The sequence below is a fragment of the Chenopodium quinoa genome, unplaced genomic scaffold, assembly GCF_001683475.1.
Source record: "Chenopodium quinoa cultivar QQ74 unplaced genomic scaffold, ASM168347v1, whole genome shotgun sequence".
NCBI classification, from domain to species: domain Eukaryota; kingdom Viridiplantae; phylum Streptophyta; class Magnoliopsida; order Caryophyllales; family Amaranthaceae; genus Chenopodium; species Chenopodium quinoa.
In genome coordinates, this window is record NW_018742616.1 from 2,353,598 (window position 1) to 2,377,873 (window position 24,276).

Here is a 24,276-nt window from a genome sequence, read left to right on the forward strand (position 1 = left end):
GAAAGCTTTTATACCTTGTTCCCATTAGCTAGACTGGGCTTGGGCAATCAAATGGGCTGCCATTTGATTGGGCCTCGCTATACCTGACTTGGCAAATGTATTGGAGAGTTGAACCTTGCCTTTTGGGCCTCTATTATTTTCATTATGGACTGGGCCCAAATATAAGTTATTTGGACCCCAAACAATAACTATTCACAAAGTCCAAAAATTATACAGTAAAATACTCAGTCATAGCAGTCAAATGGACATTATGAATGTTATCGATGATCGAGAAGACGAGAACCATGAGGCATGAGGTAATGAAATCACAACTTTTGTTTCTAGCTACTAGTAATATACTAGTAGTTGCACATATGGTATGGTACCACTTACACTATAATTCAGTGTGTTTTCTGTGTGGTTAGCCACATTGTGTAACCGTTTGACACACATTAAAATAGTAACCGGTAACCTCTGACAGAGTAACCTTTGATTGAGTAACTCTTAACCGATCGAATAACCCCCAACCACACGGTGTGGCAAGCCACATATAAAACTTTGTGACAATAATTACCTGTTATTTTTTTATAGTTTGTCGTTATATTTCCATTATTAAATATAGAAGAAACATCACTTGTTCCCTCTAGGTTTTCTCCTTGGGAGTTTTTTTATTTTTTATTTTTTTTTGTTCCCTCTAGGGTTTCTCCTTGAAAGGGTTTTCCTAGCCTCCATTGCTAGGTTTTTTTTTTCATTTTTTTTGAAGGTTTTCCTTCTCTCTTCTCCCTTTTTTCTCCATCTCTACCATCTCTTTCCTCTTGGTCTCAATTGTGAATCTTTATAGGGGCTTTCACTGGCGTTCTTACCGGTGGTAAGCCCCTAAAAACCTTTTAATTGCTTTCAATAAATAAATCTTATCCTTGAGATGATGATTTTTCACTTGAGTTTACTTTCTTTTTATAATTGTATGGCAAAAATTGAAGATCTAAGGTTTTATAATCTCTACAAAAATCCGGAGGACCACATGAGTATTTTCACTCAAACGACTACGCATCAGTGGAATTCAAGTCGAATCAGCGCGAACTCACAGATTGTATTGCTTCAGATGAAGTTATTTATTAAGGCGATTGTTAATCAAATCTACGATGTATTTAATTTTAAGGTGTGTACTTGTGTTGAAATTCTTAATTTGTTAGGAATTATATGTAAGTGCCATTTGACTATATTTTATTAATGAAATCCCTTTTTCTTCCTATCAAAAAAAAAGTTTAAACTTCTTTAGGGAATATTATCAGTAATATCCTTATATTAGGTGAAAGTAAAGAGCGTCACTTGTGAAGTTGTGAGAGTTGTGACTAGTACGGAGTATAATGGTACATTGGTACAAATTCAATCTTATCAGCTCAAGGCACACTTTTGCATAAGTTATCCTTATTTCTTTTATTAATCCCTCGATTTCTTTTCTATTTTTAAATTTTGACTTCAATGTTTAACGTTTTAAAACTATGTTATATGGGATGATGGTAGTGCATCTATCTTGAAATGAATTTTCAAAATATCATTTTAGTAAAATTCTTAATTAAATTATATTTAATATATACATATACATGATTAAATATGTACAACTGTGAAGGTTAATAAAGTGTAACAATAGAATCGAAAAGAACCATTATTATTTGTTAAAGTTAAAGTTTGAATGTTTTGAGTTATGATATCCAAATGGAGGTAGGTTAGTGCTATTGGCATTCTAGCACTAATTGCACAATATTTTAGACTATATAATCAGAATAAGAAATTTGAGGCAGAGACTCCTCACTTCCTTAGTTTCATCAGTCAACTACTACTGAATGTGTATTTTATCACATACTTATCAGAGTAGTTATCACATCTTTATATTATAAGAGCAACTGGTTATCTTCAACTAAGCTATCACCAATTAAATAATATAAGTACTCCGTAGCAGTAAAACTATAGAGAAGACGCAAACCTATTTACTTCTAAAGACTTGGTCAAATTATAGATCTATATTGACTTTGACGGAAATTATTGAATCTATGTTTTTCTTTTCCGATGCGTATGAGCACGCGACAATATCAATTACAAATGGGGTGGAAAGATTTGATCCCGTGACAAATTGTACATAGGCCCTTAGGTTTAGCTACTAAACTAATACCTCATTGCTTCATACCTTCTAATTGTAAGGAGGGTACTTTCCCTGTGAGTAGGTGTATACTGCATAAGAATATCTTTGAATATAGATTTTCTTGAAATACATGTTCTTTGACATAAATTTTGCAAAAAAAGGAAAGCAAAATAATCGGATTTCCCGTGTTACGTTTAGTCATGGTCAACATGAAATGAAATCTGCATCACAAGATAGATAATAGCTTCTGCTTGTATAATCTTTGACTAGACAGTCCTTTATTGCGTGATAGCGTCTGTCTCTTATCCTTGTCAATTTACTAAAGTCTTAAATGCAACAAACACTTCAAAATCCCATACTACACGTTCATGAAAATTTCTACTTCCTATGGTAACCAAACGACCACTTGGTATACTGTATACTTCAGACCTTAATCCCTAGCTTATAGCTCTATGAATGAGGTGTTGAGGTGGAGTGGAATGCATTATTAGCAAGACAAACACTATTTTCCCCTCCATTCATCAGCAATTACAGCTTCCACAAGTTTAATTTCCTAGCTTCCACGATAAGTTGAGAACCCAAAAGGAGCTAACAGCAGTGGCACATGAAAATGCTCGAACTTCTGTGACTCTGTGATCTGAAACACTATAGAGACAAAAGGGAAAAACCCCGAGGGGTTGTACTTGCCTGTGTTGAAGCTAATCCTGTATGTACCAGGAGTTACTGCATCAACAATGTTCATTAACGGGTTACTTCTACCATCATTGTCTGTCTTACCAGATCCCACCAGAGTCCAGCCACTTGGATCTGATCCGGGAAACGAAGGGCGAGGCTCTGGACCCCTCCATGCCTCCAACTGTACTTCAATCCCTGCCCCAGGATGACCACCTGCCATATCGAGGACATGGGTTGTGATGGGTGGCCGGTTCCTCTTAGGAGCTTGAGATTTTTTCTCTCCGGAAGAATCAGATGAAGAGATGAGATGAGAATTGATCATGCTCAGGCGATCTTCTACATGTTCAATTATAGCACACAAATAAGCATCAAGAACTAGTACTAGTAACAGCTTTTTTTATTTTTTTGGAAGAAACTATTAACAGTTTTTTGTCTAAGCACAGAACAAGCTTGTAATACTAAAAAAAATAATAATTAAAAAAAAAAAAATCAGGACAAGAGTATTCTACACGATACGAATGATATAACATGGGCCATGCCAAGGAAAATGTAGTGCAGTTTGACACTTGCAGAAGAAAGATGGATTAGAAAATACCTGTATAGGATTAACAGGTGTTGTATTGGATGTTAGAAATTAAAGAACAATGTAGGATCAATACACAAATATTCATAGGTTGAGTAAACATATTAACTCTTGAGGAAGTAGCAACATGTACAAGAGCAGAAGATAAGTTGTCCTCGTAACTTTTTAATTTTCCGGCTGGCTTAACTCACCAAGAAGCCAAATAAATCATCCTATCCCACAACAAATCAGCACTTAAAAGTGGCTCCCTTGAAAATACAAGCATATGAGGGTAATATTGAAATTATAATTAATTAAATGGTTAGTTAAAATAATTAACCATTACTGGAAGTCATGAACCTCTAACCTGCAAAGCTGGGCAGCTTTTAGAGCAGATTAGGTTCAGGTTTTTTCTTCAAGCCACTTGGTCTTAAATGCTCAAAGCAGCTCAAAATTTAGCTTGACACGGTCATTCTCCTTTATCTCAAATCTTTTGGTACTTAGATTCTTTCCTTTAATTAATCTTAGCTGTGTCAAGATGTGTTGCTGTATTTGTTTGAAGGCACCTCAAAGACTTCTGCCACATGGGTTTAAGCCTACCATTTAAAACAGCTACAAACTGATTACTGAAACATTTCTAATAACACATTACCATTAGCTTTTGCAGTGACAGACGCAGGTTGAAATTCAGTGGCTGCATCAGTGCTTGACTTTGCCGAGAAGAGTTTGGCAAGACGCAGTTCTGTAATTTTCATCTGTTCCTGAGCTGCTATTTCAAGCTCCACTACAGGCCTGTTTGAGTAGCGTCTCTGCAATAAGTAAACAAGAGTCATCAACATCAAATTAATGACTTACATTTGCTACTATAAGAGAAGGAAGAATGCTGCCACAAGTAGTCTTTAACTAGCTTAACATTTCTTCAGAAACTTTGCCCCATTTTCAGAGTAACCAATGCTTTGTTTTGAGATGAATACTACATTTCTTGTACTTCATGTAGACACAACTTCCAGAAAAATAAATGCTCGCTAAAACATCAGCCATATCCCTGTCGGACACTTATCTCTCTAACAAGGATATGAATTCTTAGCCAACAGTTTGGATTTCACTCAGACACCACAATTAGCTTGATCCACATTGTAGAGAAAAACTTGAATTCACCCTCATCAGCTATTTTCTCTTGTCTACCATAATCTTTGATTATTCATTCTTTAGGAAATTTGAGACAAAAGTTTGACTGGAACCGGCAAACAAGTAAATCTAGAATGTATATCTGTATTTATAATGTGAAAAGATATGCAAAAGTCTTTATAATAAGGACTATATTTACGCCATGTCCCAGCACATGTTTCCAATTCTAAGATAAGGTCCCAGTGTTTAATGCATGATCACATGGTGCACCTGGTTAAATAAAAAAAAGGCGGAAAGAACATTTAGCTGTTTGAAAAAGAACATGCAGGTTTTTGAAAAAGAACATGTTTGTGTTTAACAAAGAACATGCATTATTAAAGAACATAAAGACATTACAAAAAGAACGTGATAAAAACTTTATTAAAATTTTATGAAAAATTACATATTAACAGAAAAAATCTTTACCAACGATATCATTTCCCCAAAAATTGTTTTTTCTCTCTCCAAAAATTAACTTTCCATAATAATTTTAGTTTTCTCTCTCTAAAATATTTTCAACTAAGAAAAAACCAAGATTTCATTTTCAAATTAAATTTCAAAATTCAAAATAACATATGTTAAAAGAGCATAAAATATAATGTAAAGAACATATAATTCATACCCGAAGAACACACTGATCAAACTCAAAGAACATACGATAATAAAAAATAATGATATATGATAATTCAAAAAAGAATTTGTGCGTCACTCGTTACCTCAAAGAAAATACGAGCCAAATTCAAAGAACATACTTTGTATTATTGAAACCCAAAAATGTTTTAAAAATGTTTTTAAAATGGAAAATGTCCATTAAGGATAATAATTTAAAACTGAAAGCAGTTTAAAGGGAATAATTCCCTATAATTTCGCCCAGATTTTTTTTTTATTTTCCACTAATTTAATGCTAATTAGTTATGCCACATCACATGCACCTGGTGTATTATACAATTTTCACCCAGTGTTCGAGGTTTAGAACCTCAAATTGTCTTAACACTTACAATTGGATATGAACCTGGACCGGTCTCTTGTACGGCCGTACCCATGTCCAAGTAGTATAGTGTTCAGTCATTAATCCAAGTATCATTCAGTATCATAATCTTCAAGTATTTCAAAATGAAATTTCTTCTGAGTTCCAGCCAGTTAAATTATGGCTTGCTCTTAGCAAGTACTCCGAATTGAACAATGATAATCTCAACTCTAAAAAAATTATCATACAACATATTTATAGCCTAGGTATATGATACTAGCAAACCTCACTTCAAGAACAAGAAACTTTCATAATTATATAGCAGTTTTATCAAGCAACCCCTCCCCAAACCCCGCAAAGGTGTAGCTGTTCCTCTATCTTTTTAAAGTATTCAAAGGCGTGCAGATCTGCAGAAAGCTTTAAGCAATGTGCCATTGCTATGCAAAAATATAAAGCAAGATGTGGACTTAGTCAAATGCCTAAAAGAATCAAGCAGCAACACAACATAATCTTCCCTAACAATAGAATAACATGACTAAGTCAGATATGCCTCCAAATTCAGAATAGATGATCCGATGAGATTTAGGAAGTTGCTGTAGATCCAAAATCTAGTTAATATTAAACATTCGATTTTATGAAACTAACTGTAGAAAAGCTTCCTCAAACTAATAAATAAACCTCACCTTCAATTCAGCTAAAATTTCTGCTGTACTTCTCCCGGATGCACAAATAAGAAAGACAAATCCAAACTTTTGCTTATATCGGGCATTCCACTCAGTCAGTTCCTGCACAACACAAGTATGGAAACTACGAGTAAACCCATGCTTCACTCATGTAGTCTATGTGTTTGACATGTTTACAGCTTCAGTAAAGATAAGGACCATAATTAGGAACAATTAGTAGAAATTGGACTGAATGGTCATAGATATGTAGTACAAATGACCGATTATATAGTCAATTTTCATGTTAAACTGCCCTACTAAATCCCAGTATGCAAGTGTATCATAAGCTAAGATCACTATGTTTTGTCAACTTTAACTCAAAAAACTATCGATAATATACAAATCAATACATAAGAACCTGTAATGTAGTGGAAGTAGCTGATTTCATAGCAGTTGACTGCTCTCCCTTGCTCCACCTACAGAGCAAGATTTTCAAAGTAAAATTATTAGTGGAAGTATAATGCATTAAATAAAACAAAATGGAAAAGAAAGCATAAAACCCAAGAGATCATGCCAAATTGATCTTGTAATCATGCCAACCATTCATAATCTTGCTCAATGTATTAGGTTATAAGCAGCATAAACCCCATCAAACCTTTCACTTTGAAGGCTTATCTCAAACAAACAAGTACACAACGACTAAGTAATGTACGATTTTGGTTTCAAAAAAAAAAAAAAAAAGTTATGTATGATTTAGTCTGCAATCAAACCCTTCAGGATCAAAAACTAACTAATGAATGATTTGATCCCGCAATCCACATGAAAAACTTCCTGCTCATCTACTAGATAAGCATTCCAAAGACATAGCATAAAGATTATGTTTTTAAATAAATTGAAATTAATCAATTTTTCTGAAGAATAGTAGAAATACAACTATATACACCATATAATCAATCCTTTCTATTAATATTTCAATTTCATCACAAAATTGCCACTTGATTCACATAAAAAGTTAATCCTCATCCCTATAACCCTGATTAATCCTAATTAACAGGTTTACTAATCAAACAAAATATCAATTACACAATCATATTCATCTAAAAATAAACAAATCAGCAAGAACCCAGAAAAAAGCTAATCTCAATAATCAAAGAGAGAAAAAAAGACTCAACTGGGCAAAAGTCTCACCAACATGTGATAAAGAAGGAGATTGGCCAATCTGAGGATGAGCTGAGAAAGCTTCAAGCCACCCATAAACATCAACCTGCAAAATATTTATAATTAACAAAAAAAATCAAGCAAAAATGGTTGAAATAAGAAGAAACTGGGAAAATTGAGACCTGGTTGAACCAGATGTTCGTAGCAGATTCAATAGTTTGATGAAGATTGGAAAAAGGGGATAAAGCCGCCATTTGTTTGGCAAACTTAGTGCTGCCACAACATGCCAGTAGTTCATCTTCATTGACTACCCATTTTGCTGATGACTCCATTTTTGTTCCACTAATTCTCTCACTCTCTCTTACTTCTTTTATTAGTTCATCTTCTTTTATTGGTTTCCTTAAAAATTGCTTAAATCTAAATTAATTCCCTATTTCTATTAAAAAAATAATAATTTTCTACATGCGTCGGCTTAAAAACTTAAGCCCACCATATTTTCATTTAAGCAATTTTTAAGGAAATCGATTGTGAAATTTGTTTATCACAAAGATTAATTGGCAGCTTCATTTATTTTTATTTCCATACGTGTTTGAACAATTATATCTCTAAAATATTTATTTACTTATTTTCCCTCATTAATGTTAATTATTTTTTTACTCTTAAAAATAATGTGCACACATTTATACCGTAAAACATTTCCTTAAGTAATTTTCCTCATTAATTTTAACAACAATTAAAATTTTGACATAAGGTTAAATCAAAACAACTATCCGATACGACTAGCTATAGCGCTTGTTAGCCACCCTAGTCAATTGATAAACATGTCAATTGTGAAACATAGACACATAGTAATAGGGGTGTAGAAGTCTTTTCACTAGATAAGTTGGGGACATAATTGAAATGGTTAAACATTGAGTTGAGGCCTTGATTGTAACCTCAACTTTCCCTCTCTAACTCAACACCTCAACGGCCACTCCAACAACGCTGCACCCACCGCCCACGACGCCAGGCTGCAGTCCGCCTCCGCCGGTCACAGGCTCACAGCAGTGCTACAGCGTGAGTCCTTGAACCTAGTCCTGCCCAAAAGTTCAAATTTTTTTTAATTAAAAATTCATAATTGCTAATTTGATATATAATTCAATATTTGATTGTGGAGTTAATTGATAGGTTTTAATTTATTTGTGTATATTGGGATTTTTGTTTTGTGTGTAATACTGTTTTTTTTTTGGAATTAGGACTTATAAGAATGTTAGATTATTTAGAGATCTTAATTGGATGCTTGATTGATTTTTTGTGTATTATGAGTATTAATTTACTGTATTTAAAATTACAATAGAATGTTAAAATAATAATAAATCAATAATCATATGCCATTGTAATCCATTTGTAAGTGTTACAATGTTAAACTAGAATTTTTCATTAATCTAAGTGTAATCTATCCGTAATCCGAAATTTGAACTTGTGTATTGAATCTTAAAGTAAACTTGTGCGACCTTGTAAGTTTTTGCTGCATTTAATTGTGATAGGACTGTAGGCAGTGGCGGACTCACGTGTAGTCATAGTGTGTCCCAAAACAACCTATTATTTTATATTTAAAAAAAAAAAATCGATAAACGGTTTAATAGAATATTTGTGTAATAAATGTCAAGAAGTTCAACCTGTAGCCCAGCGGTATGTGGGTTCAAATTCCATTACTCACAATTTTTTTCCTTTTTTTTGCTTTATAACCTCATCTCGAATTTTTGACATTTAGAAAATTAGAAGTTAGAACTCTCTCATAACATCCTAACTCCCCTAAATCGGAATCCCCAGCCGCCGCCGCCGTTCACCGCCGCGGATTTTAGCTCCGTCCGTGGCTCCGTGTTGTCGCCGATTAGGTGTTTAGGTATAAGGTCCGTCCGTCAGTCCGGGGCTCATACTTTGTGGAAATTCGCGGTTTTTTGAGGTTTGTTTTAATTTATATAATTACATTGCAATAAGATTATAGATTCTATATCAGTGCTTTGATGTATGTTGCAGTTTAAATGTTTAATTATGTATGACAGTATGACTGTATGAGTTGTTTTTTTTTTTTGGTGAAATTTCGTGATTTTATATTGTGGGTGTTTTAGGAGAGCTGATAAATATGATAATTTGATTGTTTTCTGTATTAAATTTACTGGGCTCTGAGTTAGCCGATTTAGAGCTTGAATGTTGTGATTTGTGAATGTGAGTTGTGGCCGGATATTTGACTATTTGAGCCCTATTATAGATTTATAGTATTATTTCTGTTTAATTGATAATAGTTGTCCAACCTAAGCGGTATCTAGCAGGTTAGTGCTTGACCTCCATAGGCATTGTTCCACTAGTATCCTTTTTGTATTTTAATCTGGAACCATAATGATGATAAAGATAAGGACTTTAGAGTTTAAAGATAATTAAGGGGTAGGATAAAGATAAGGACTTTAGAGTTTAAAGATAATTAAGGGGTAGGATAAAGATAAGGACTTTAGAGTTTAAAGTACCAAAAGCAAAATTTGTTATATTTTAAATGTATGATGCCTTTATTGATTATTTATAGGTAGTTGTTAGATCTATGATTTGTATAATCAAATTAACCTTCTTATTAGCTATTGAGAATGGTGATTATGTTGTTCTAGGTTTGAAATTTAGTGGGGAATTGCTAATTTGGAGATTTGGGGATGAAGGGTGGACTAAAATTGAGGTCAATGGGCTTTCTTTTGATGATACTATTAGTTTTAATAACCTTGAGAGAACCCTTCTTGTATGATTTATCTAATTCAACCTTTAACTTCAATTTCAGAATGAAAAGTAAAACAACTCGAGGTATTTCAAGTTTTTTTACTGAAAAAGTGTCTACTCTAAATCCTCCTCCTCCACAAAATGATGATGATGGGACAACCTATTAATCAAATCCTGGATCCGCCACTGACTGTAGGAGACTAATTTCTGGAAGGAAATTATGTTGTTTAATAAAACAATAAGTGCATTATGTTGTTCCATTCAATTCTTGTTCAGACCTGAATTTTTGTTATAATTTCCTGTTGTATTAATCTGCTATATAATTTTATGATACTGATAGGTTTTAAAGTTCAAAGAGTTGGTTTTGTATGTGAGGATGGTCAATAGTAATTGGGATATCATCCATATCCCGGCAAAGTCACCTTTCTTACCCACCCAACAATCTACAGGTTTGCTTCCCTCTCTCTTGCTTGCTCATACTTCCCCCTCCTGGTACATTGTGGAAAGTGCAATTTCGTATTTTATTGCGTATTCTATTAATCTTTTACGCTCCCTCCATTTTTTGTTCTTCCCTATTTCCTTTTGAATAATTTTTGATGTTGCATCTTCTGCTTTTACCCTCAGTAATATCTGACAATGTCACCCCAATGACACTACCGTTAAGCCTTCTTCATTGATATTGTTGGAAATCAAAGAGTAACAACCCAAAATATGGAAGGAGTAATTATGGTCAAGAGTCCTAGGCTTTGTAGTTATATACCAGTTCTCTTTGAGTTATGTGAACTTAGATGTCTCATAGTTTACGGGATTTATCCTTATTTCGTTTTTAGTTGTTGCTCATCCTGCAGTTTCTTTTCTTTCTTTATAGTTTATTAATTGTTCATTTTTTGTACTATTTTGTTACGCAGTTGACGTCTTTGCATCAGTGATAGATCCAAAACTTGCCAACACTTTAGTCAGGTATATTATGATTCTTCGTCTTTGTTATTATTGTAACAATGAGAATTTTTATCCAATCTTAGGTGTGGACACCTTAAATTTTCATAATTTATAGTTGTTTCTCCCTGTGACTTGTACAGTTCTATCTCAAAATCAATCTGAGTGAATTTCCATTCCAATAAATTTCTTCTCAAATTCCATGCTACTATTTCAATGTGTAGGAAATTGAATAAAATTGCCCCATTGGAGAATCTTCGACATGTGAAACGAGTGCGTAAGAGTTGTTCCGATGGTAGGTGTTCTTGTTATTTTCCACTCTTGTTTGCTTAGTTGCTTCTTACATTTGGTTGTTCCTTTCTTCAAACCAGAGTTCTAAAAATCTTTGACAAGGTTTCCCATTATTTTGTGGACTGTATTATAAGTATATAATCACTTGGCTCTTGAAATATAGGAACTGTGAGAAAAAAAAAATACTATTTCACTGATAATCATATGATGGAAGGGGATATTAGCATAACAATCTAGCTGTTATCATACCAACTGTAGCTCATTCCTAAGTTCTGGGTTATCTTCAAATTTCTGTGGTGAGACTTCATCCGTAGGATGAACAAAATATTTAATATGAATCATAAATTTATGCTCTCTTGTTATGTGTCTGCTAAAAGATGCACTCATAGGTTAACCTAATGATTTGAACTTAGTGGAAAATTAACTCATACTTTGCCTTCTTGGTGATGTTGACTTTTGTGGAAGCATTATGGCTGAAAGATCTATTGTGTAGAGAGAAAGGAAAAAGAAAGAAAATAGCCTCCATCATAAGCACTGATTGGGCTGGGTTGGGTTGGGCTAGGTCGGGTGTGAAGCATCAATACAAAGGGGGAGGCGAGGTACTTTAGTTGGAGGAATTATAATCAACTTGTTAGTAGCTTGAAGAATAAGATAGGTAGTTTGTTAAAGGAAAAGCTGTCTAATTCTCTTTATAGAGCATATTAAATAGAGAAGATTGTGTGTTTCAAAAAAAAAAAAAAAAAAAAAAGAGAGAGAGAAGATTGTGTTGAATATTATGCAGAGTTTTAGTTAGCTTATAGAGCTAATTGGGAGAATATTAAGCTTCTCAGATGCTTTAATAGTTTAATATCCTTTATGTTTTTTGATCTCCAGCAGTCCAGCTTGTAAATCATATTGATCTTTCTTATTTTCTGCTATCAATGGTGTTTAAGCTAAGTTGATTCTTAGCAGTTAGCAACGGGGTTAGGGTTAGCAATAGATCGGAATCAGTTCTTTTTACATTATTCACTTAAGTACTAGTGTAGTCATAATATATACTCTTAAGCACTGTTTGAATAAAGAACCCAATCTCCTACAATTGCCATTATCTAGGCATTATGCTTATTTGGTCTTTTTTATGCTACCTCTTCTTGCTTTTGACAGGGCAAACTCAATTGTCCGTGATTATATGTCTAACTGGTGAGGATGGCACCGAGCTGGGTTGCATGCCCATGGACTTGCGAGAGCTGACCAATTGTTACCAGTTGAGTCCCTTTGTTACTCAAGTGGGTAATAATGTTTTCACTCCATTTCTCCATAGTAGTTAGTTTGAAGAATAAGCTTATTAATTATTAACAAAATTACTGGTTACTTTGGTGGTATATCTTTGGTGACGATCTTAGAAGAAGAATGGTTTGTTAACATCAATTTAGCCGAAGTAGGAGAAGAAATTTGAAAAAATAATAAAAATTGTCAGAAACTATGCATCAAGCCAGCTTATTATATCTATTAGTCAATGGTACATATTGCTTCAGCCAATCTAGGAGGATGCCCTCTTATTTCCTGTCCTTATCTTGGTCATTAATTCCACGTGGTTAGCTTATTTATCAAATTATCAGGGATGTTGAGTTTTTTTTTTTTTTTTTTAAATCAAAATAAATTTCTCTAAAGCTTTGCTATGACTTTATTAATTGCTTAAGTGTTACACATGAAAGTTATGATAGTTAAAGAAAACTTTAAGGAGTCCATGGCAATTGGCCCTTCATCAGCTTTTTTTTTTCAGGCTTTTGACTTTTTCTTGCGGTCAATTATTTATTCTACCTGAAAAAGCCCTAATAAAAAAATATTGGAGCAAATTTTTCTCGTTGGCTTTTGGTATTTGCCTAAAAGTTGATTAATTTGCACATAAATAGCTAAGAGTATAACACTAATTAATTTCACCAAGCATCTTCATTATTGCCCCCTGTGTCCCTCATTAAAGACCCCAAATCTCTTGGGCACAGGTTTTTAGGTGAGGAATTTTAGTGCAGCATTGTTTAAGAAAAAGAAGGTAGTGAGATCAGTTTACTGTTTTAAAGGGAATTGAGAGGAAATATAATGGGGTTAGAGGGGTTTTGTTGATTAAAAGTGAATTGACTTAGAAGTTAATGGATGATGGACTCTTCGCTAAATGAGAAATGGACTAGTTAATGGGACGAGACTTTTAGGAGGAATGGGGTCTTCATTAAGGAACAGATGGAGTAGAGAATACAAACAACCAACAATACCAGCTGGTCAGCCAAACCAATTGAATCAACCATTAGTTGATTACCTAACATATATGTTCTGAGAATGCAGATTATTTTGGGTTACTGGTTACTCTGTGTCATCCTACAACACTTAGATATTCTCCGTCCTAGCTGTCTAGTTCACATCTACCTCGTTAAAGGTGCTAACTTTGTCATCGATTATGAAGCATTGTGGTTTCTGAACTTGATACAACATATATACTCTAGGTGCAGTGCAAAAAGCTGCATTAAGGCCGTTGTTCCCTCCTCCTATCTGGTTATCCTTTTGTTGGGCTGCTGGGGGAGTGGGTGTAGGGGTGGTGACCTTGGGAGTGTGCATGCAAGCATTGAAATTTTCTTTGCTCTGGTATTGCTACCATGTCGCAATCCAAGTTGGGAGAGTGTTGCAGTTTCATTTATTTTTCTTTAATTTGTAGGTTTGCAAATATGCTGCGACAACTAAAGAAGAGTGGGAAGAACAATGCAAATTATGGCCTACATCATTTCATCCTCCAACATAGTAAGATGCTAGATTCTACAAGCTAACTCCTTATCGAGTGCTGATCTTTTTGCATAAGCTTGTACTTTAAAAGTTTAATTTCTGTTATCCAGTCCCTTTGCAATTCACTTGCTTTTGTCATCCACATTACAGCAACATCGAGGGCATCACTGGATTTACTGAAGAAAACACAACTAGAATATTTAACTACATGAATTTTGCACTTAAGTTGGCAAAATCTGCTGGCAATCAGGTATGGTTACTTCCCTGATAAATCAACTTAGCTCTTATTTCTGAAGAACGTAGGTTTTAGTGGCTGAAACTTCAGCACTCTTAATTGAAATTTGTTAACCTTTCTTACATAAACCTAGGCATATTGACGTATGCCAATTTGTTGTTTGCATTTTCTTGAGTTAGTACTTAAAAATCAGAATAATATTCTCACGTCAACATTACCTGTCCAATCAGCAACTTCTAGCTTTTAGGTGACTAGCTCAGTTTTGTCATCCTTTTCTCAGATTGATACCCTTCTGTGTGAAAAACCATCTTACAATATACTTTAGCAGTGAAGTGCTATGTAGTAAGAAAACATATGCATACTTTATCCCTCCTAGTTTCAATTTCTACAGTTTCAACTAAATAAATGGATTCAGATTAATATTAAATGATTATTAGATGTTAGCTCAAGAAATTGTTAGGTTATTATGATGGTGCAATCTTGTGGTGGGGTGGTAGGAAGGTAGAATATATCATTATATCTCCAAAGGTTGGCTTGTTTGTGTCAGAAGGCTGCAGATGCTGTATATGTTGTTTTGTAACTATGAACCATTATTTTTGTACAATGCAGTTTGTTAATTCTGCGGTTATTGTGGATCCATTCTCAAATCAAGTAATTACTAGTGCTTGTGATGAAATCTCTTCATGGAACATGCGTCTTGATGGCCATGAAGCACACTCCCTAGATGTGGTTGAAGCCTCAACATCTCATACTTACGCTAATGGATCATCATCATTGAATGGGTCTTTTAATGTTTCCAAAACATCATGCAGCAGCATTTCTTGTTTGAACCCATGGCATTGGACACAGCAAAATCTGTCGTCATCAAGGTCTTGCTTTTGGCACCCTCTGCGACATGCTTCTATGGTAGCCATTGAATATTCTGCAGCAAGGGATAGACGTTTGTTCCCAACTATAGGAGAAGCTAATGAGGAATCTGTTCAGTTGAGTCCTAATGTGACTTTGGCTGTAGGATTGCCAGTCAAGCGACAGAAGACTAATTTAGCAAATGTGAGTTATTATTTTTGTTTTTACTATCGAGTTAATGTCAAACAATATTTTTCTGCGCAGTGCTCAGTGGACTTGCCTGACATGAACTTGATTGCATGTTATGTGATTGTTGTATTTATGAATCAGTTATGAGAGAATTGCTCAGTCTTTCTTTAATCTGAAACATTCTGTATAGGTGAAGAGTAGTGTTGATGTTCCAGCTGATGGTTTTCTTTCCAAATCAGAAAGACCTTACCTGTGTACAGGTTATGATATATATCTTGCTTGGGAGCCATGTGCAATGTAAGTCCTACAAAACTATCTTCTCAAATAACCTTTTTTGAGAATTGAGAAGAGAAATCCACAAGAACTTTTGATTTGATGTGTGATATGTTTAAGTCTGGCAAGTTTTTATAATTATTAAATGATTTTGTCGCATTGCACTTGTTGATGCATCTGTTTTGATCTTGAAAATGTATTTATTGATCCTGTTATATAAGCCTATGTGAGGAAAGATTTTCAAAGCATAACTTCCTTGATTGAATAACATGTTGGCAGAAAAGAAATGAGGTAGGGAATTAGGATTTAGGAAAAAGGTACATGCATATTTAGTTATGAGCTTATGACATGGACTGACCATTGAATTTCAGGTGTGCCATGGCTCTTGTTCATCAAAGAATAAGGCGTATATTCTATGCTTTTCCAAATCCAAATGCGGGTGCTTTGGGCACTGTATACAGACTACAGGGTGAGAAAAGTTTGAATCATCACTATGCAGTTTTCCGAGTTATACTGCATGATGAAGATCTGCCAGTTTTGGAGAATCAACAACAGTAGAGAAAGATGCTGAGAAAAAAGGAAATGCCTGCATGTCATCCAGCTTAACGTCCTTAGGTATGCTACATTCAATGCCATCATCTAACAGCTCTGTCCCATAGGGATGAGGAAAATGGTGATCGTATCATTTACTATATAATACTTTTGCTTGGTTATCAACTTAACATTTAAGAAATTGTTATATTTTAGAATTTTCAGGAACTGACCAGATATTCCTGAGTGTAAAAAGAAATTGTGTACACGCCTTGATAGATAAATTTATTGTGATTTTTTTACTGGATTTTAGAATTGGCTCTTAGTAATTTGATTTGTGTCTATTTGTGTCAGCTCCCTCACTTGGGACGGTTTGAGTTTAATCTATACAGAGATTATATTGGGGAGAAACTAGATAAAAGTGAATTGGTACATATTTGTCACATATTATTTGATAATTTGTTCCAGATCTAGAGTTTTATTTTTATTTTTATCAAAATACCACCATTTCTAAGATCTTTATATGATTATCGTTTTAATACTTATTTTTCAGCCATTATAAAAAATGGTAGAAATGGTGGTAGTTGTCAAGATTAGGCAACAAAATTTTAATTGTGACCCACTATTCCCCCCCCCCCCCCCCCCTTAAGGAGAGGTAGCATGATATTACTATTACCAAAATGTTCAAAACCTGATTTCATTACCAAATCCGAAAATAAAACAGTACTTAAACATGTTGTAGCCTAAACATCAGTCTCAAATAAACGCTACAACTCCTTGCTTTATTTTCTGCGGAACTTAAATGAAAGAAGCTCATATCTTTTTGACTCTAGCTAAGCAGGCATCTTTTGGTCTTCTATGAGGCAAGAACTGCACCGGGCACTCGGGATTGGTCCTCTCCAACCTGTATCACAATTTTTGCCACAAAATTTTAAGTCAAGTGCATGATTCCAGGTTAAAAAAAACTTCAAAACTATTTTAACTTACCTATAACCAAGGAGAAAATGGTGGAGAAAAATTGAAATTTCGAGTTTGGCAAGATCGTTTCCAGGACACAGTCTGCTCCCAGCACCAAAGGGAAGGAAAGTCCCTGCTTTTGAAGCAAGGTTCTACAACATACACGTAGTATTTAGTTTTTGTATGATAAGTCTTTTTTATGAGAGGAGATTTAATTTAAACTTACATCCCATCTATGAGGGATTGAACTTCATAGGCTCGGGCCAAACTTCGGGATTTAAATGGCAAGTCCTAAACCATATCAACACTTTCCATCCTTTAGGGATAGTATAACCTGTAAAACTTTCTTTTGTAAGCTTAATTTTCTTTTTTACTATGTACAAGAAAAATGTCTTTTGAATATGTTACTAACCATTTATCATGCAGTCTGATATCGCCTCACGAAAGACGACGAAAGTGAATGTCACCCACCTTAGTGTTTCATCTACAACCTTAATTTCATAGAAGAAATGGTTAGTTCAGCGAAGAATGCAAACTCGAAGATAAGGTGGGATGTGAGGAGAAAGTCAGTACTTATTAGTACATTTTTTTATTTTTGACAAGAGTACTTAGTACTTTACCTGAGACAAATAAGGCATTTTTCTGGTTTCTTTCAGAGTCAGTCCTTTCTGTCCTGCTGGTCTGTTCTTTATAATCTTTTCTTGCTCTGCCTGAAATCCGACGATTTGGTAAAGCATAGAATTGTGAGTGTTATTTAAGCAGTTAAGAATAGACGTGACAAAACTGACTTATATTCGATTTAATCATAGGATGAAGTGTTGTGTACTCCTTTTCTAAAGCCTCCAAGATAGACTCACTCTCTGAACTCAGAAAGATGAACATGATGATACGAAAAGTTAACTTTCGAAGTTGATTGAGAAACTCGATTTCTCCCATTTTGCTCAACTTATCCAAAGTAGTTTTCGAGATTTCTTCAATGTACTCTATGTAGTTTGATAGTGCTTCATGTCCATTGATAGGAGCAGCAGTTAATTTCCTAAGACGCTTGTGATCTTTGGAAGGGATAGTAATGAAGGAATTCCTACCGCTCAACTCCTCCGTTGACAACGGCCAGCCAGGCTTGAAATGTTCATCATCATTCAAGACTTTTCTGCATGTATCAGGTGTAGTCACAATTATGCTTGGACTCCCAAACATGAAGGCTTTGTAAATTCCTGTTTTGCCAAATCTGCACAACCAAACATCTTATTAATTGTTAAATGTACAAGTAAAATAAAATAAAATAAAATGTTCCTAAAATATCAACTTAACCACTAAATGAGCAAATTTCAATCGTGAGGGAAGACTCCCTTAACCTTGGTGTATTTCTCTTTGAAAAATAAAAATAAAAAAATAAAATCAGCAAATTCGAATAATTCCTTTTGCATCAATAGAGTTAGACTTGACAACCCTGACCCAACACGTGACCCGAAAATTGATCCAAAACCCGAAATATACCTGACCCCGATCGGAGTTGACCCTATACCTGAAATAACCCGACTCGATTGTGCCCAACCCGAAGTTGACCCGATATGATTTTAACCCGAATTGCTTGACCTGAACAGACCCGATATACGAAATGTTCCGAACTAAACTTACCAAATACCCGAGAACTAAAAATGTTTGGTGCCATAAATGACTAAAATCCCCAATTATAACTGAACTCACAAACCAAATAAAATTATCGATTTGAGCTTAATCCATAATAACGACACAAAATGAATGACCCAATTTTGCCCACTCAACCCGAAATGGACCCAACCCGAACTTGGCCGAAATCTGAATTGACTCGACCCGACTCAACGCAAGCACAACCCGAATGTTACCTGACCCGAAATTAACTTGACCCTTATCCAACCCAAATATCCCGTTTGTTAGGTCTAAATAGAGTCGCCAATGGCCAGTCTAGGTTGTTGTGAGCCCATAAAAACGAATGTCAATGTCATAAGTGGGCCACTGGGCCGGTCCACCCACCTTCTTCACCATGCTTGAGGCCAACCTTGATTGGCTTATTAAACAGGCTGCCGGGGATTGGGAAAAACTAACCCACTGTCTACCTCTTATATAAACCTTTTTTTTTTTTTTTTTGAACAGTCAATTTATTTTATATATCCATCATGAACGTGAACTTGATATACAATTTTAATTTGCAAAGACTGATATTAACAAACAAACAAAAAAAAAAGAAAAAAGACGACGAGCTAAACATTGATTATTAACTTTTTTTTTTTTTTTTTTTTTGAAACTGTCACTAATTTTTGTTGAGTAAATAGGTTGTCTTCTAAAATTAAATGTACCATGTGCATTAACACAAATACAGTACAATTTTACAATTTTTCTTTATTAACACAAAATTATAGAGAGTTGTAAATAAGCATACACCAACAAGAAAATCTGGCCTAGTTTGATATGAAATTTTTTCTCTAATATGGGCATGATTAATTTCAATCAAATACGAATAAGTAATAAATCGCTTAAATAAGTATAGTGACAAGAGAATAGATAAAAGAATAACCTGGCAAGAAAGGAGTTGACAAAGGAGTCTGGATTGGAGGACTTGAAAGCTGCCAGGAAAGACCACATGTTGCCTATAAAAGGCAAGCCAAAGTCACCCGGTGGCAAACTATACCTCTTATCCCCAAGTTTTGATTCATGCACCCAACCATGAACTTTTCTTAGAGCATCATTATTGGTGAACACAAAAAAATGGTTCATGGGTCACTATCACCATTTCTCTCTCATCCACATCAACCCAACAAACCATTTACAATATTCACTCTTAACAATGAACACTAAACAATGGTTCATCATCAATACTCCCTACCCCACCTTATTTTATTTTTGTAAATATAATCTTTTTTGTTTCATAATTATAATTTATTAACCCGATGTCAATGTAATTAATTGACGTATTTAATATTTTAATCGTGATTACTAATTAAGAAATTATCGCATTTTTTTATCAGCTTTTTAAAAAACTAATTCTTGTGATTAATATTTTTTAAACAACAACGCAGCTAATTTTAATTAACAAAAAAAAAAGAGGTACAAATCGTGATTACAGTTCTACAACTATAATCTAGTACATTTTATTTAAAAAAAAAAAAAACAACTACACATCGTTTTGTAAGATGTCCTTAGGGATAACCATTTGTTGTAAACCTAGTTGCCTAAGTTTTCGTTGTTACCAAATTTATTCCATATATGTTCGACCAAGTCGTTTTTTAGCTGCAAATGAGTCTGTTGATCCTCAATCTCTGTTCTACGAGACAAGTATAAGCCGATATCCACAATACGATCAGTACGGTACTCGGTAGTGTCCTCATTAGCGTTGCCTCCAGCATTCATAAACTCATTGGTATTAACGTTATTTTGATACGTCTCTCGTTCATCTTCAACGATCATATTATGTATTATGATGCAGGCGAGCATGATATTGTGGAGTATGTCGGTATCCCACGCCAAAGACGGCTTTTTAATAATGGCAAAACGAGCTTGAAGGACCCCAAATGCGCGTTCAACGTCTTTCCTTGCAGCTTCCTGGTGTTTTGCGAATAAACGATCCTGACGAGTTTGTGGACTCGTAATGGATTTCACAAAAGAAGCCCATCTAGGGTAGATTCCATCAGTAAGATAATACCCATTCATATAATGATGACCATTGACTACGAAGTTCACAGGAGGTGTTCGACCCTCTAAGACGTCTTCGAACACAGGGGATCGATGAAGCACATTAATATCGTTGCAGCTACCTGGCATCCCAAAGAACGAATGCCATATCCATAGATCTCTGTCCGCAACTGCCTCCAGTACGAGAGTTGCAACTCCTTCTCTTCCTTGATACTGCCCCTTCCATGCGTGTGGACAGTTCTTCCACTCCCAGTGCATACAATCAATGCTGCCTATCATGCCAGGAAATCCACGTTCTTCCCCAATACGTAGTAATCTTTCCATATCTGCGATGTTTGGACGGCGTAGGTACTGATCACCGAACAGGTTGATGACACCTTCTGTAAACTTTTGGAGTGCCAATCGTGAAGTTGCCTCACTTATACGGACATACTCATCACAAGCGTCTGAAGCACACCCGTAAGCTAGTTGTCTAACGGCCGCAGTGCACTTTTGAAGTGGAGACAAACCAAGACGACCTGCCGCATCTCGCCTTTGTTGAAACCAGGGGTCATGTTGGGTCACTGCGTTGAGAAGGCGCTCAAACACATGTTTACGCATTCGAAACCGGCGCCGGAACAAGGAACTTGGATAAACTGGGACTTCCGCGAAATAGTCATTGTATAACCGTGCATGACCTTCTTCGCGTCCCCTATCCTTTCGGGGCTCAGTAGATTTGCGTCGGCGTTGCTGAGTGGCAGCTTGAATAATTGGTGGAATGTACTCATGCATTACGTGTTGTATCATAAGACACACTTCATTACGTTGTTGAACTCTAAGCTCCCTTCCCTCATCATCCGAGTTAGATGAAGATGAAGAGGAATCGGTTGAGCTTTCGTTTAAACTGTTTGAATTCATTTTGTACGTAAGAAATGTAAGATAGAGTGAGGTTTGCTAATAGTAAATGCAAACGATTTATGTGTTTGTGTGTAAAAAAAGTGAAAGAATGGTGTTTATTTATAGTGAACTAATTTGTAATTCTTCTTCAGAAATAACTGAATATAAAGAGACAAAGATCACATGGGCTATGACAAACAATGAATTACAACCACACAGAAATTGAATGGAGAAGAAGGGTTTCACATGGGCTATGACCAACACTGGATTAGAACCACACAGAAATTGAATGGAGAAGAAGGGTTTCACATGGGCTAACAAAGGGGAAATTAAGATACTGACACAATTATATATAAAGAGACAAATTGATATAATTGAATAAACAGAATAAGATCACATGGGCTATGAAAATGGGAAAGTGGAAAAGATCCATTTTACTGATTAATTGATAAAGTACAAACATAAGGAAATGAGTACAAGAGGTTGAACTGGAATTGAAAACTTATCACTACTGAAAATGAAGAACAACAAAGGAATTGAACACACTTAACTACAATAAAAATAAAGGACACTAAGCATCATTATTGAAACGTTGAATATTGTTCCGAAGTATTACTATCATTTCGTCTTCCCACTGTTCTCGGTTTACTTTCTGTTCTAGACGAGATAGTTGCTCCCAGTTAATCCTATATTGCTCTAGCTCAATTTTCCGTTGTTTCCTTGCCTCCTTGCGCTCCTGTATTTCAAGTCTCTTCATTTCTGCTTCGTTTGACACATTCATCGAATCCCCAAGTAGCTGCAATCGGCTGTTGAATGTTTCTAATTCCTTAAATGCTTGACTTGATGGAGCTTTACCCTTCAATCTCGACTTAGCCTTTTTAATACCTTCAGCACGAGCTACTCTCTCATCACCGACACCCACGCTGGTTGGTGTGGTAGGTGAGGAATTGTCACCCTCATCCCGTGTCCTCTTCCCACTACTTCCGCTCCCTACAGACTCATTCGTCAGTGGAGTTGAATGTGGACGTCCCACCGAAGGCTTGAATGTTTGTTGGTCCAAGAAAGACCGGAATTTGTCCCACTTCCTTAATTGGATCCATTCCTCGTAGAAGGTGAATCGTCCGAATGAGTTCTCATGGATTTTGTGGGCCTCTTGGATAACATCATCTTCGTTATAGCCACTTCCCTTTCGCTTCCGGGCCTTATCATAGCTTCCGCACCACTTTAACACGGCTTCAGAGATTCGCATCCACCTTCCCTTCAAACTACTAATAGTTCGTAGGGATATTTCATCTGCATTCGATTCCCTGGCAGCATCGTATGCGTCCAAGACTCTCTTCCAAAATACACCCTTCTTTTGATTTGTGCCGGTAATTATGTCGGTGCTGGTGTTCATGTAGCCGGATATAAGAGCCGCAGTTTCTGATCGCGACCAACTCTATTGTTTGAACCACTAACACGAAATTCCGGAGTTGATTGGAGTGGTTGCTGTAACATTTGAGTGAAGTTTTGATGGGGAGAAGGAGTTTCATTTCCCTCACCATCATCCTCGCATTCTTCATTTGCCTCATCTTCTTCAGATAAGACATTGCTCGATTCCCAAATATTGGGATTCGGTTGTTGTGACGGAAAATAACCAGATGCAGCACCATATTCACCGTAACCCATTGGTATCATGGATGGATGTGGGAAATTTGAACTGCTTTGAGAAAAATTAAAATTTTGAGAGAAATTTGGTGGATTATTTGGGAAACTTGACTGGGGTATTTGAGGATAAACTCCAGAAAAATTATGGGGAATATTTGTGGGTGTTTGTGAAAAATTTGGGTGAATTGGAGGAAAATTGGCTTGATTCGGGATCATATTTTGACCCAAATTTTTTTTCTTCTTTCTATTTGTTTTGGGGTTGGTATTAGCATCCATAATTATAATTTATATTTGGAAAAAATAAAAATTTAATAATAATAATAATAACAATAATAATAAAAATAAAAATAATAATAACGATAATAATAATAATAATAATAATAACGATAATAATAATAATAACGATAATAATAATAATAACGATAATAATAATAATAATAACGATAATAATAAAATAATAATAATAATAATAATAACGATAATAATAAAAATAATAGTAACGATAATAATAATATTAATGATAATAATTAAAAATAATAATAACAATAATAATATTAATATTGGTATAAATAATAATAATATTGGTAATTATAGAGGGGATTTTTGAAGAGAAAAATATAGTAGAAAAAAATGAATTTTCAAAGTTGAAAAAAGTATATCAATATGGGTGTCTATTTATAGAGGGGGAAAAAATAGAGTCGTTGGTAATTTTTTTTTTTTTTATTTGTATTTTGTAAAATATATCCGTTGTAAAATTACAACGGATATATTTAAAACAGTACACACGTGTCAAGCAGCGGCTGGGCCAAGTGGCGCGCTCCCAGCCGCTGATTTCTATTTTTTTTTTCTGACCTTTAACAGCAAAACGACGTCGTTTAGCAACATGAAACAGCAAAACGACGTCGTTTTGCATGAATATCAGTCCAAAATATTGGTGGGGCCCACAGCGAATTAATTCATGCAAGTGCTTGCTCCTGCAATCGAACCCATGACCACTCAACATGAACAATTAAAGAGTTTGCCATT

At 35.0% G+C, this 24,276-nt stretch overlaps 5 protein-coding genes across 11 annotated transcripts; 1 reads left to right on the plus strand and 4 right to left on the minus strand.

Annotated features, from left to right (window-relative positions):
* Positions 1-2,213: 2,213 nt before the first annotated feature.
* LOC110721609 (uric acid degradation bifunctional protein TTL-like) lies at positions 2,214-7,798 on the minus strand. Of its 2 annotated transcripts, none has more exons than XM_021900789.1 (6): positions 7,493-7,798; positions 7,325-7,416; positions 6,571-6,628; positions 6,174-6,275; positions 4,009-4,165; positions 2,214-3,127 (listed from the first exon to the last, which is right to left on the minus strand). In XM_021900789.1, the coding sequence occupies exons 1-6, from the start codon at positions 7,640-7,642 to the stop codon at positions 2,673-2,675; spliced, it is 1,014 nt and encodes a 337-aa protein (XP_021756481.1). In that variant the 5' UTR covers positions 7,643-7,798; the 3' UTR covers positions 2,214-2,672. The 2 variants fall into 2 exon arrangements, with proteins under 2 accessions (XP_021756481.1, XP_021756479.1); XM_021900787.1 differs by having other exon boundaries at positions 2,214-3,130.
* A 420-nt stretch (positions 7,799-8,218) lies between these two features.
* LOC110721610 (probable inactive tRNA-specific adenosine deaminase-like protein 3) lies at positions 8,219-16,535 on the plus strand. Of its 6 annotated transcripts, none has more exons than XM_021900792.1 (11): positions 8,219-8,366; positions 9,123-9,255; positions 10,393-10,501; positions 10,961-11,012; positions 11,213-11,283; positions 12,423-12,544; positions 13,963-14,045; positions 14,178-14,277; positions 14,872-15,312; positions 15,488-15,594; positions 15,942-16,535. In XM_021900792.1, exons 3-11 carry the CDS (start codon positions 10,429-10,431, stop codon positions 16,126-16,128), a joined length of 1,236 nt encoding a protein of 411 aa, XP_021756484.1. In that variant the 5' UTR covers positions 8,219-8,366; positions 9,123-9,255; positions 10,393-10,428; the 3' UTR covers positions 16,129-16,535. The 6 variants fall into 6 exon arrangements, with proteins under 6 accessions (XP_021756484.1, XP_021756487.1, XP_021756486.1 ...); XM_021900795.1 differs by lacking the exon at positions 9,123-9,255 and adding an exon at positions 10,114-10,136; XM_021900793.1 differs by lacking the exon at positions 8,219-8,366 and adding an exon at positions 10,114-10,136 and having other exon boundaries at positions 8,856-9,255.
* A 230-nt stretch (positions 16,536-16,765) lies between these two features.
* Positions 16,766-18,730, minus strand: LOC110721299 (ent-kaurenoic acid oxidase 1-like). The gene is made up of 4 exons (XM_021900436.1): positions 18,697-18,730; positions 17,833-18,302; positions 17,679-17,768; positions 16,766-17,210 (listed from the first exon to the last, which is right to left on the minus strand). The coding sequence occupies exons 1-4, from the start codon at positions 18,728-18,730 to the stop codon at positions 17,085-17,087; spliced, it is 720 nt and encodes a 239-aa protein (XP_021756128.1). The 3' UTR covers positions 16,766-17,084.
* A 1,465-nt stretch (positions 18,731-20,195) lies between these two features.
* Positions 20,196-21,502, minus strand: LOC110721611 (putative nuclease HARBI1). The gene has a single exon (XM_021900796.1). The coding sequence runs from the start codon at positions 21,496-21,498 to the stop codon at positions 20,260-20,262; it is 1,239 nt and encodes a 412-aa protein (XP_021756488.1). The 5' UTR covers positions 21,499-21,502; the 3' UTR covers positions 20,196-20,259.
* Positions 21,503-22,174: 672 nt separating this feature from the next.
* Positions 22,175-22,999, minus strand: LOC110721300 (glutathione S-transferase T3-like). The gene has a single exon (XM_021900437.1). The coding sequence runs from the start codon at positions 22,997-22,999 to the stop codon at positions 22,175-22,177; it is 825 nt and encodes a 274-aa protein (XP_021756129.1).
* Between the last annotated feature and the right edge of the window lie 1,277 nt (positions 23,000-24,276).

Excerpts from the sequence above, each read along its gene's own strand:
- LOC110721610 (XM_021900790.1), top strand. The coding sequence starts at position 10,194 with ATGATGATGATGGGACAACCTATTAATCAAATCCTGGATCCGCCACTG. Across the intron at positions 11,013-11,212 it reads CTTGCCAACACTTTAGTCAG|GAAATTGAATAAAATTGCCC; the intron begins GTATATTATGAT and ends TTCAATGTGTAG. Across the intron at positions 12,545-13,962 it reads TGAGTCCCTTTGTTACTCAA|GTTTGCAAATATGCTGCGAC; the intron begins GTGGGTAATAAT and ends TTTAATTTGTAG.
- LOC110721609 (XM_021900787.1), bottom strand. The coding sequence starts at position 7,642 with ATGGAGTCATCAGCAAAATGGGTAGTCAATGAAGATGAACTACTGGCA. Across the intron at positions 6,629-7,324 it reads GTTGGTGAGACTTTTGCCCA|GTGGAGCAAGGGAGAGCAGT; the intron begins GTTGAGTCTTTT and ends CTTGCTCTGTAG. Across the intron at positions 6,276-6,570 it reads CTACTTCCACTACATTACAG|GAACTGACTGAGTGGAATGC; the intron begins GTTCTTATGTAT and ends TGTGTTGTGCAG.
- LOC110721611 (XM_021900796.1), bottom strand. The coding sequence starts at position 21,498 with ATGCATGAGTACATTCCACCAATTATTCAAGCTGCCACTCAGCAACGC.
- LOC110721299 (XM_021900436.1), bottom strand. The coding sequence starts at position 18,730 with ATGGCACCAAACATTTTTAGTTCTCGGGTATTTG. Across the intron at positions 18,303-18,696 it reads TTTTAGTTCTCGGGTATTTG|ATGTTTGGTTGTGCAGATTT; the intron begins GTAAGTTTAGTT and ends ACAATTAATAAG. Across the intron at positions 17,769-17,832 it reads ATATAAGTCAGTTTTGTCAC|GCAGAGCAAGAAAAGATTAT; the intron begins GTCTATTCTTAA and ends GTCGGATTTCAG.
- LOC110721300 (XM_021900437.1), bottom strand. The coding sequence starts at position 22,999 with ATGAACACCAGCACCGACATAATTACCGGCACAAATCAAAAGAAGGGT.